At 42.3% G+C, this 11,326-nt stretch overlaps 1 protein-coding gene across 5 annotated transcripts; it reads right to left on the bottom strand.

Moving 5' to 3' along the window:
- Positions 1-689: 689 nt before the first annotated feature.
- LOC138957753 (uncharacterized) lies at positions 690-8,897 on the bottom strand. Of its 5 annotated transcripts, XM_070328811.1 has the most exons (7): positions 8,769-8,837; positions 7,560-7,640; positions 7,223-7,320; positions 6,407-6,487; positions 4,071-4,452; positions 3,078-3,159; positions 690-1,840 (listed from the first exon to the last, which is right to left on the bottom strand). In XM_070328811.1, exons 4-7 carry the CDS (start codon positions 6,467-6,469, stop codon positions 1,501-1,503), a joined length of 867 nt encoding a protein of 288 aa, XP_070184912.1. In that variant the 5' UTR covers positions 6,470-6,487; positions 7,223-7,320; positions 7,560-7,640; positions 8,769-8,837; the 3' UTR covers positions 690-1,500. The 5 variants fall into 5 exon arrangements, with proteins under 5 accessions (XP_070184912.1, XP_070184911.1, XP_070184914.1 ...); XM_070328810.1 differs by lacking the exon at positions 7,223-7,320 and having other exon boundaries at positions 8,769-8,897; XM_070328813.1 differs by lacking the exon at positions 7,560-7,640 and having other exon boundaries at positions 8,769-8,878.
- Between the last annotated feature and the right edge of the window lie 2,429 nt (positions 8,898-11,326).

The following is an 11,326-nucleotide window of genomic DNA, read 5'->3' on the forward strand; positions in this document are numbered from 1 at the left end:
TGTGCGAAGCTGCTTCGTTTTATCCATTCTCTAATTTTCCATTAACTAACCTTACTTATTTGTATGTGTGATTTTATTCAAGAACGCAATAGTTGACGAGAAACTGTCTGCTTGTAAAGGGAGAGAGAGAAAGATCAGAGAGAGAAAAGAGATAGAGGGGGAGCGAGAGAGAGGGGGGGCGGGAGAGAGAGGGAGAGAGAGACACACACACACAGAGAGACACAGAGAGAGAGAGAGAGAGAGAGAGAGAGAGAGAGAGAGAGAGAGAGAGAGAGAGAGAGAGAGAGAGAGAGAGAGAGAGAGAGAGAGAGAGACTGAAACTGAACTTTATTTTACAATGATAAAGATTTAAGACATTAAATTGAGAGAGAGAGAGAGAGAGAGAGAGAGAGAGAGAGAGAGAGAGAGAGAGAGAGACAGACAGACAGACAGACAGACAGACAGACAGAGTGACAGAGAGAGAGACAGAGAGAGATAGAGAGAAAGAGAGATATAGAGACAGAGAGAGAGAGAGAGAGAGACGGAGAGAGAGAGAGAGAGAGAGTGAGCGAGAGGGAGAGAAAGAGAGAGACAGAGAGAGACTGAGAGACAAAGAGGCGCGTACACACACACACCTACTCACTCACACACACACACACACACACACACACACACACACACACACACACACACACACACACACAGACGCCTTATCTTCTACTGACTCTATTTTGTGCTTTTAAATTTTTTTATTTTATAAAAGTCTACATTTTGAAAAGAAAGAACACCAAGAAAATATTGCACAAAACAGGAGAAATTATGTATTGAGCAAGCGAAGAAAATCAAATCAGAAAGCAGATTCCAAAACGTGAAATAAATTGTGCAAGTGAAGTCTAAATTCAATGTTGCAGCCCTTTCCGTCTTAGCACTTAAATTTGACTCACCGTCCGAGATCTGACAAGGCTCTACAGGGGATAGGATGCTTCGTCCCCTTGGTCACATACCAACAATTAAGTGACAACTCCGCGCTCTCGCTCTCACGTTATCTCATTCTTCTCGGAATCGTGAAGGATACAACCAAACTTTCTCGGAGACTGTTTTGAACTGTCTGTCTGTTACACTATGATTTGATTACCGCGCAGCCAGACAGTTCCATTACGAGTACGAGGTAAGTACCAACACCGCACACAAATGAAAATGAAACCTATAAATGCCCTGTCGAACAAGTTTAATAAGTACCACCAACACGCAAACATGAGCAAGAAAACAACAAAACAAAATAATATCAACGTCGGTAATTTTCTAGGAGTGTTAACACCAATCCTTGCTGACAGAGAGAACCGTGTAAGAATATCAAAACTGAGGCAATGTCACAGTGAGAAAAGATTAAATTTGAGTTTGAAATTCGTTTTTTTCTCCATACTATCTATTGTCACCTTCACGGGACATAACTACACGAGGAACAATAACGGAGAGGGTGAATAAGGGACGATATTCCTCTACTTGTTCCCACGACTCAACTCAATACGGGTGAAGCCTTGTTGCAGGACGACAGCACGTTCCGCGGAGTCGCTGGCAGGCGTTCTTCAGGAACGTGAACATGGCCTTGAACGTGTCGCAGACTTTGGTCCACGCTTTGGTCGCCAGTTTCTTTACCTTGGTCTTCAGCCACTGGAAGAAGCCCGTCAGTCGTTGGCTCATTCTGGACAGCATCGACAGAACTTTGCCTTGAAAAGCAACCTCCTCTCTGGTTGGCCGAGGCCCTGTTGTGTCGACGTCAGAGATTGGTTCGTCAGAAAAGTCGCTCTGAGTCGATGGTGTGACGAAGATGACCTCTGCGTCTAGCTCATCGTCTGTAAGCCTGGAAGGATACGCTTCGTTACTAATCATCAACAACAACAACAACAACAACAACAACAATAACAACAACAACAACAACAACAACAACAACAACAACAACAAACAGAGAAAGATAGAAAAGAAGAAAAAGCATGCATGGAAGGACGAATGATGGGGTACCACCAATACAAATGGCTTTGAAACAAAGTCCGAAGTGAAGTCTCCCTGGAAGAAGAGCTGCTTTTGGCCGAAACAATGCTACATTACTGCGAAGAGAGTAACATGACTAAACTGAATGCTGGAAGATTTCCCGTTTGGGGATTTCAACTACATGTGTATGATGCCTTTTTTGCTGCTGAAAGATGCTCCGCGTTGAGCAAGCTCTGGACAGGACAAGCTCTCCATTGGAGCTTTTATTTCCGCTAACTTCCAGGCACTCTTCTTAATATTGTGTAACGCTACTCGAAATCTGAATAAAAGCGTGCCCAAAGATTAAAGCAGCGTTGGCATCACATTTTAAAGGTATGTTTGAAAATGCACGTGTTAGTTTCAAATTCGACCACATCGGGTTTTTTAGACAATCACTTTCCATCACAATACTGGTATAGCCATGCTGTCGTGTTGCATTGGTTGGGTGTCCTGGTGGCTCAGTTGGTTTTATTGTGACTTTAATTGTGACCTCGGGTTCAAATCAAGGCTAGTTAGCTTTGTGTGATGATTCAGAGACGCTATCCTTGACCCATATCCCCATGTCACCGCCGTGACACGCACGAGACGTCAGTCTTTCTACCATAAGTGTTTGTTTGTTTGTTTGTTTGCTTAACGCCCAGCCGACCACGAAGGGCCATATCAGGGCGGTGCTGCTTTGACATATACCGTGCGCCACACACAAGACAGAAGTCGCAGCACAGGCTTCATGTCTCACCCAGTCACATTATTCTGACACCGGACCAACCAGTCCTAGCACTAACCCCATAATGCCAGACGCCAGGCGATTGCCAATTTTAAAGTCTTAGCAGTACCCTGCCGGGGTTCGAACCCACGACCTCCCGATCACGGGGCGGACGCCTTACCACTAGGCCAACCGTGCCGGTACCATAAGTGTAGGTACCTGATTCACCTAAATATGTACACGCTTGGGTCGCTCGATTATTGTTGCTGCTAGCTAGCCTTCCACTGGGAGAAAACGACCCGAATTGCCGAACAATGGAATAATAAAGTAAAAGAGTAACGAGAAGTAAATAGTTTAACGAACTCACGTGACGGTGTCAAAAGAAGCGCCGGACACGTCAGCGGGTTCAAAGCTGAATCCTCGGGAAGTCCTCCTGAGGCTGGGTAACCCTGCAAAAAAGATTGCAAATGGAACCTTCCGTATTTGACAGAATACATGATACAATGGAGCCTACATTTGAAGACCCCACCCCCTCCCAATTTAAGACCTCCTCCCTTTTATGACCTTACTTTTTCAGATGTTCTATTCATAAACTCACCCCCCGCGGGTTAGGGGGAAGAATTTACCCGATACTCCCCAGCATGTCGTAAGAGGCGACTAACGGATTCTGTTTCTCCTTTTACCCTTGTTAAGTGTTTCTTGTATAGAATATAGTCAATGTTTGTAAAGATTTTAGTCAAGCAGTATGTAAGAAATGTTAAGTCCTTTGTACTGGAAACTTGCATTCTCCCAGTAAGGTCATATATTGTACTACGTTGCAAGCCCCTGGAGCAATTTTTTGATTAGTGCTTTTGTGAACAAGAAACAATTAACAAGTGGCTCTATCCCATCTCCCCCCTTTCCCCGTCGCGATATAACCTTCGTGGTTGAAAACGACGTTAAACACCAAATAAAGAAAGAAAGAAAGAATTGATAAACTGTGCTAGGTTACCACCACTTAAAGACTCCTTCCCTTTTAAGACCTAATTGTCAGTTTGTTGGCGGTTACAATGGCAGGGCTCCTTTGTACCGAGTTAGTGTCTCAGCTTTTGTTATCGTGGTCGTTATCCTGTATACCCATTAAATGAGGATTTTTGGGGAAAAAAACTCAAAAATAGAACAAACAAACAAAACAAAAAACCCGCTACAATGCACACAACAACAAAAACCACACAAAAAACACAAACAAAAAAGGCATTTTGTAATGTTTCTTCTTGTTTTTCTCGTTGTTCGGTCACAGTCACAGATTTGGGGTACCCTTTCGTGGGCGGCTGTCACGTGCAAGGACGTAATAAATAAAAAAAATAAAAAATATACGTACATCTCCTCCTACGCTGCCTCGTCGCCGGTTGTGTAGATGGTTGTGTGGACAGCTCCGTGGATGGCTCTTGACAAGGACGAAGCGTAGTGAGGTCGTCCAGAAGGATGTCACGGAGTCGCGCATTGTGGGAGTTGTTGTTGCTGTCTTCACTGCTGCTCCAGATTGACGAGTCCAACGCCTCCAGTAGCGCTTGCTTCATGCCATCGAAAGCTTCGACGACGACGTATTTCAGGTTGTTCCTAGGGATGTAGGTATCTTGTCTTCGTGAGTCCTGCAGAATGTGTAGCAGGTTGTTGAAGTCGCTCTCTGTCTTGAGCAGCTGGGTGTAGTTGTAGCGGGTGTTTTTGTAGTCGCTCATCTTGTCTGGTTTCTGGTTCCGTCCCTGTAGGGCGGAAATACACGCACGCATGAACGTATGCACGCACAAGCGCTTGCACGCACGCACGCACACACACACACACACACACACACACACACACACACACACACACACACACACACACACACACTCACACGTACCTCTTTAACAAACAAGTATCCTAGAAACAGCTTATCAATATTTAGCGCACGCTGCATGGCATACACATCATTGTTAGTTGTTAATCCCGCTCGCAGGATAAAGCCGATCGGAAGCGTGGAACATGTTTCGGATGTTGTGAAAAGCTTGACCGAGGCAAAGGCGCTTTTACTTTACCAAACCGCTGACAATCCTGACAGACTTATTTCCGGAAAACGTCAATTTTCAAGGTAGCTGAGAACATCGTGGCATTCTGAGTTGGTGGGTAGTGCCTTGCTATTCTGTGCACCCACCATCACGGACGAATTTGCTTTTCGGTATTTTAACATTGTATAATTGTAAGAAAAGGAAAAAAAAAGAAGTGTCATTCCTTAAAGGAAGTCACCTGAATGTTTTAAATCTTCTTCTTCTTCGTTAATGGACTTAGACTCCCACGTTCACTCATGTTTTGAGCACAAGTGTATTTTTACGTGTATGACCGTTTTTACCCAGCCATTCAGGTAGCATACGCCGATTTCGGGGGAGGCATGCAGGGTATTTTCGTGTTTCTATAACTCACCGAACTCTGACATGGATTTCAGGATCTTTTCCGTGCGCACTTAGTCTTGTGCTTGCGTGTACACACGAAGGGGGTTAAGTCACTAGCAGGTCTGCACACAAGTTGACCTGGGAGATCGGAACAATCTCCACTCTTCACCCACCAGGCGGCAGCGACCGGGATTCGAACTCACGACCTCCCGATTAGGAGGCCGACGTCTTACCACCACGCCACTGCGTCCGACCTGTTATAAATCAAAACTATCTCTTTGTTTTGTCATTTTAGAGTGGTAAACAAAAACTGCCCGACCCGGACGCTATAGGCCCTAACATTTAGAAATATTGTTTGGTCAGGGTAGTCACGGGTGGACCGAACTGGTAATGACTAGTTTTCATCAATATTAATAGAATCATGGAAAATAGCAATTAGAAGGGCAACAAAATGCAGTCAGTTTATTTTCATCTTTGTTTTCGTTTTCTCTCTTTTTATTGATTTTGTAGTGGTTTTTATTTTATTTTAATTTATTTAAAAAATAATAAAAAAATTGGGGGGTCGGAGTGAGGGTGTAGCGTGATTTATTCTCTTTTATACACCATTTCAATATTTCAATATTTCTTCGGTTTTTTCTCCATTTCATATGCTCTGTAATGTATGCCGCCGATTTACTGCCGGTCGTTAAATCGACTTTAGCTTGACTTTTCTTCATTGTTTCCTCTTGTTTACTTTCTCGCAGTGTCCTAAACAAGTGTCATTTATTCGTCGTTTCTTGCAAAGTGGGGCTGTTTTACTGAACTTATTTCGTAACTGACAGTGTCAATCTGCGAGTTTGGCAGGAAAACAATTCGCTCTTCACAGCTGATTTCCGATTTTGAACACGAGTTCAATTCAAAGACTCAATTCAATGTATCGTTTTTTGTCTCTTTACCCGCTAAAACAGCTTCAAAAACCGCCATCAGGGGCTCCGAGAGGAACAACTACTCCACCGTTCAGCATGCCATAACGTCCCTTTAAGCAAGATATGGGAACGGAACTGAATGTTTTGGATACAAAATTGATTGGTCTTTCCAATGACATGCAAAACATGTTGCGTTTTAGCTTTTCTGGTTTGTACCTTGCTTTTGCGAATGTGATTTTGGGGGGTGTCTGTGTTGTAGGCTCCAGTGTATAGACATCAACTTACGTAAAATTAATCTGTTTGTTGAATATGGTAGAGGAATGAATGGCCTTTTCAGTCTGTAAACGGACTTATAACAAATACCTGAACTTAAACACAAACCTCACCTTTGTTCCGTTGCATTCAGACCGTACACAGTGCCCAGGGCCTTCCCAGGGCTCTTCATTCATGGCCAGCTTGGGATTGGCCTACAGAATTGAATACAATATTTACCAATATTGCGTGGGCATACATTGCTTACATATTGATACCATGACTCACTAATCACTTATTGATTATTTCACAACAAACCTGGGAGCACGAACACTTCTGCGCAAAAAGCTGTCCAGTCATCGGTGCGGAGCATGTTCGTGCATGCTATTTTGTGTGTTTTTTTAGAAACTAAAATGTTGGTTGCATAGATATACAGTGAATTGTATGTGTTCATTTATTCTTCAATTTGTTGTTTCAGTTTCAGAAGTGTGGCTATATATTTCATTAGCAGACCCTAATCACCACACATTTGTCTGAAAATGAGTTCGCTTCCACCAGACTGTTTTTTTTCCTGACAGCGGAAGAAGGAACCTGATTATCAGTGACGTGAATCAAAGAATTATATAGCTATTCAAAATGCTCGTGTGTGTCTGTGTGTGTGTCTGTCTGTGTGTGTGTGTGTGTGTGTGTGTGTGTGTGTCTGTGTCTGTGTGGAGTTTGTGTGTATATATATATATATATATCTGTGAGTGTGTGTAACGCGAAAGAATGTGTGTGTGTGTGTGTGTGTGTGTGTGTGTGTGTGTGTGTGTGTGTGTGTGTGTGTGTCTGTGTGTGTGTGTGTGGATGTGTGTGTGTTTAGAAACAATTTTAACGAAACATATGAAATCAAGAAGCACTGAAATAAATTTATAAATCTTGAAACAAACGAGAAAAATGTATATTCCTACCTTATTTTTGAAGACATGTATTTCGGGTCATGCCGCCTTTTATTTGAACTGCCACCACTATAAGCAGCAGACCACTTCCCGTCGTTGTTGAGCACCCACTGAGATACAAAACCTAATAGACATTATTCAGTCGTCAACACAGCTGGCTGGATGACGCTGGTCTACTCATAACTATATAATTATGTATGATTGGACATTGGATTTCCCTTCTTTGAGCCATGTGACGTCAGAGGCCTACAAAACTTCATATTTGGGCGTTTCAGGTTGACCGAAACTTCAAATGAACTTTTCTGTATTACGGGTAGTATAGTTCTTGTCAAAACATCACAAACCTCACCTTTGTTCCGTTGCATTCAGACCGTACACAGTGCCCAGGGCCTTCCCAGGGCTCTTCATTCATGGCCCGCTTGGGATTGGCCTACAGAATTGAATACAATTTTTACCAATCTTGCGTCAGCATACATCGCTTACATATTGATACCATGACTCACTAATCACTTATTGATTATTTCACAACAATTCTGGGAGCACGAACCCTTCTGCGGAAAAAGCTGTCCAGTCATCGGTGTGTTTGTTTGTTTGCTTAACGCCCAGCCGACCACGAAGGCCCATATCAGGGCGGTGCTGGTTTGACATATAACGTGCGCCACACACAAGACAGAAGTCGCAGCACAGGCTTCATGTCTCACCCAGTCACATTATTCTGACACCGGACCAACCAGTCCTAGCACTAACCCCATAATGCCAGACGCCAGGCGGAGCAGCCACTAGATTGACAATTTTAAAGTCTTATGTATGACCCGGCCGGGGTTCGAACCCACGACCTCCCGATCACGGGGCGGACGCCTTACCACTAGGCCAACCGTGCCGGTCAGAGTCATCGGTGCGGAGCATGTTCGTGTATGCTAATTTTTTTTTTTTTTAGAAACTAAAAATGTTGGTTGCATAGATATACAGTGAATTGTATGTGTTCATTTATTCTTCAATTTGTTGTTTCAGTTTCAGAAGTGTGGCTATATATTTCATTAGCAGACCCTAATCCACATATTTGTCTGAAAATGAGTTCGCTTCCACCAGACTGGTTTTTTTCCTGACAGCGGAAGAAGGAACCTGATTATCCGTGACGTGAATCAAAGAATTATATAGCTATTCAAAATGCTCGTGTGTGTGTGTGTGTGTGTGTGTGTGTGTGTGTGTGTGTGTGTGTGTGTGTGTGTGTGTGTGTGTGTGTGTGTGTCTGTGTGTGTTTGTGTGTCTGTCTGTGTCTGTGTCTGTATGGAGTTTGTGTGTGTATATATATATATATCTGTGAGTGTGTGTATACTATGCGTGTGTGTAACGCGAAAGAATATGTGTATGTGTGAGTGTGAGTGTGAGTGTGTGTGTGTGAGTGTGTGTGTGTGTGTGTGTGTGTGTGTGTGTGTGTGTGTGTGTGTGTGTGTGTGTTTGTGTGTTTAGAAACAATTGTAACGAAACATATGAAATCAAGAAGCACTGAAATAAATTAAAAGATCTTGAAACAAACGAGAAAAATATATATTCCTACCTTATTTTTGAAGACATGTATTTCGGGTCATGCCGCCTTTTATTTGAACTGCCACCACTATAAGCAGCAGACCACTCCCCGTCGTTGTTAAGCACCCACTGAGATTCAAAACCTGATAGACATTTGTCAACACAGCTAGATGACGTTGGTCCACTCATAACTATATAATTATGTATGATTGGACATTGGATTTCCCTTCTTTGAGCCATGTGACGTCAGAGGCCTACAAAACTTCATATTTGGGCGTTTCAGGTTGACCGAAACTTCAAAGGAACTAGAAAACACACGTCATGTGTTTGATTGCATGTGTGTGTGTGCTCGTTCAATCGTCAAAACAACAACAAAGTCAGTATATTTGTATAAAACGATCCAAAAGAATGTCATCTTATTCTTTATTATTTTCTGATTCCAAAAATCATATGAATATATTATATTTAGATTAAAAACAAGCTAAGACAATTAAAAATATAAAAATTATGATTACAATAAAATTTCCGAAATCGATTTAAAAACAATTTCATCTTATTCATTGTTGATTCCTGATTCCAAAAACATATAGATATGTTATGTTTGGATGAAAAACAAGCTCAGAAAGTTAAAAATAAGAGAGATACAGAAAAGCGCGCTATGCAGCTAAGCGTGACCACTACCGCGCTTAACTGGCTCGTCAATTTCACTGCCTTTTCCACGAGCGGGGGACTGACGATGCTATACTGTCTTGGTGAGAATAGAAAAGCAGTGCGTTCAGTTTCATTCTGTGAGTTCGACAGCTTGACTAAATGCAGTAATTTCGCCTTACGCGACATGTTTTGTTTACCATAATCGCTGAATGTTGAACTGCTTCCCCTTCGTCTCGTTCGTAAGCGTGCTTCTTGGGGGTAACCAGTTAGTAAGTTAGGTATGTAGTCAGTCAGTCGGTCGGTCAGTTAGTTGGTAAGTTTGGTCGTTCGTTTGTTCGTTCGTGGTTGGTTTTTTTTCGTTCGTTCGTTCAGAAATCCGAAAACAGATAGACTCAGTTCAAAATGAAACACAAGAATGGTATGTTATTCCAACGTTTCCTTTAGGCCCCCCAAAAAGTAGGTGTGGTTACGGTAACACAGCCAAAAAAAATAGGGTAGGAAGGTTGGCAATCACTTTTTTTTTAAAACTTTTTTTTCTAATGTGTACAAATTAAACCTACTTGACAGGGAAATAAGTGTGCGACTCGGGCGCTTTCGCTTTCATTGCGTTTTCTGCACTCGTTTACTTGGTAATTTTGGTATTTTTGTGACAAATGTAATAAAAAGTTATAGGATCGGCCCCAAAAAATAGGTAGGTCGGGTTACCGTAACCACACCTATTTTTATTTTAGGCCTTATGACAAAACAAAACGTTACAATCACTGTATTTCGACTGATTGGTCTATTAACCCCTTCACTGCCCACCCCGTATGTAATACGTGGTCATTTACTGTTTATCGTACGCCCTTAACCGTATCTCATACGTGGGATTTGTGTCAACAACATTTCAGGATATTTCTGAAAACTAAATGGGAGGTAACCACTGTCCAAGTACTTGTAGGGGATCTAAACACAGTTCTTTCCCATAGACCGTTCGGATAAGTTACTACCACTGTGGCAGTGAAGGGGTTAAGTGAGCAGACAGACAAAAGGGTCTTTCCTGGCAAAATTGTATAGGCATAGATAAATAATGTCCACCAAAATACCCGTGTGACTTGGAATAATAGGCCGTGAAAAGTAGGATATGCGCCGAAATGGCTGCGATCTGCTGGTCGATGTGAATGCGTGATGTATTGTGTAAAAAAATTCCATCTCACACGGCATAAATAGATCCCTGCGCCTTGAGTCCGAGTCTGGAGATACGCGCGCGATATAAGACTTCATATAACATAATAACATAACAGACAACAAATTATGATACAGATAATGAAGTTATCTACATGTAATAAGATTCCACGAAACTCGTTGGCAAGACGCTGGCGATGCAATTGATTGCACTCTATGACGACTGGGTCAAGGTAAGTGACTGTAACGTTTGGTTTTGTCATAAATTAAACGTTCCGATAATGTTCTATTCTTGTTTATTTCTGTTTTTGTTTGTTTGTTCGTTCGTTCGTTCGTTCGTTCGTTCGTTTTGTTCGTTCGTTCAGTCGTTCATTCGTTCGTTCGTTCGTTCGTTCGTTCGTTCGTTCGTTCGTTCGTTCGTTCGTTAGTTAGTTAGGCAGTTAGGCAGTTAGGTAATTAGTTAGTGACTGAAATATAAGTGACTGATTAAGTGAGCGAGTGAGTGAGTTTGTTTGTTTGTTTCTTTTTTCTTCTTTTTTTTCCGGTTACAGATTAATAGATCATAAGTTGCGTTCACCAATTCCAAAGCCATGGTATTTTGTTTTGCCGATTAACACCCTCACCCTCTCACCCAAACCCAATCCACCATTTCACCTGCGCCTACCGCAAGCACGGCAATCCATAATACAAACTGCATACGGTCATATAGCTTGTTTGGAATTGCGACTTGGTCTTTACACTAGGTAGTTTTACAGTCAGGTCAAAAAGCTTCGT

The sequence above is a fragment of the Littorina saxatilis genome, unplaced genomic scaffold, assembly GCF_037325665.1.
Source record: "Littorina saxatilis isolate snail1 unplaced genomic scaffold, US_GU_Lsax_2.0 scaffold_1159, whole genome shotgun sequence".
Taxonomy (NCBI): Eukaryota; Metazoa; Mollusca; class Gastropoda; order Littorinimorpha; family Littorinidae; genus Littorina; species Littorina saxatilis.

Coding starts and splice junctions, on each gene's coding strand:
- LOC138957753 (XM_070328810.1), bottom strand. CDS start 7,622: ATGAATGAAGAGCCCTGGGAAGGCCCTGGGCACTGTGTACGGTCTGAA. Junction 6,488..7,559: donor CTGAATGCAACGGAACAAAG/GTGAGGTTTGTG, acceptor TCAATTCTGTAG/GCCAATCCCAAGCTGGCCAT. Junction 4,453..6,406: donor CTGAATGCAACGGAACAAAG/GTGAGGTTTGTG, acceptor TCCGCCCTACAG/GGACGGAACCAGAAACCAGA.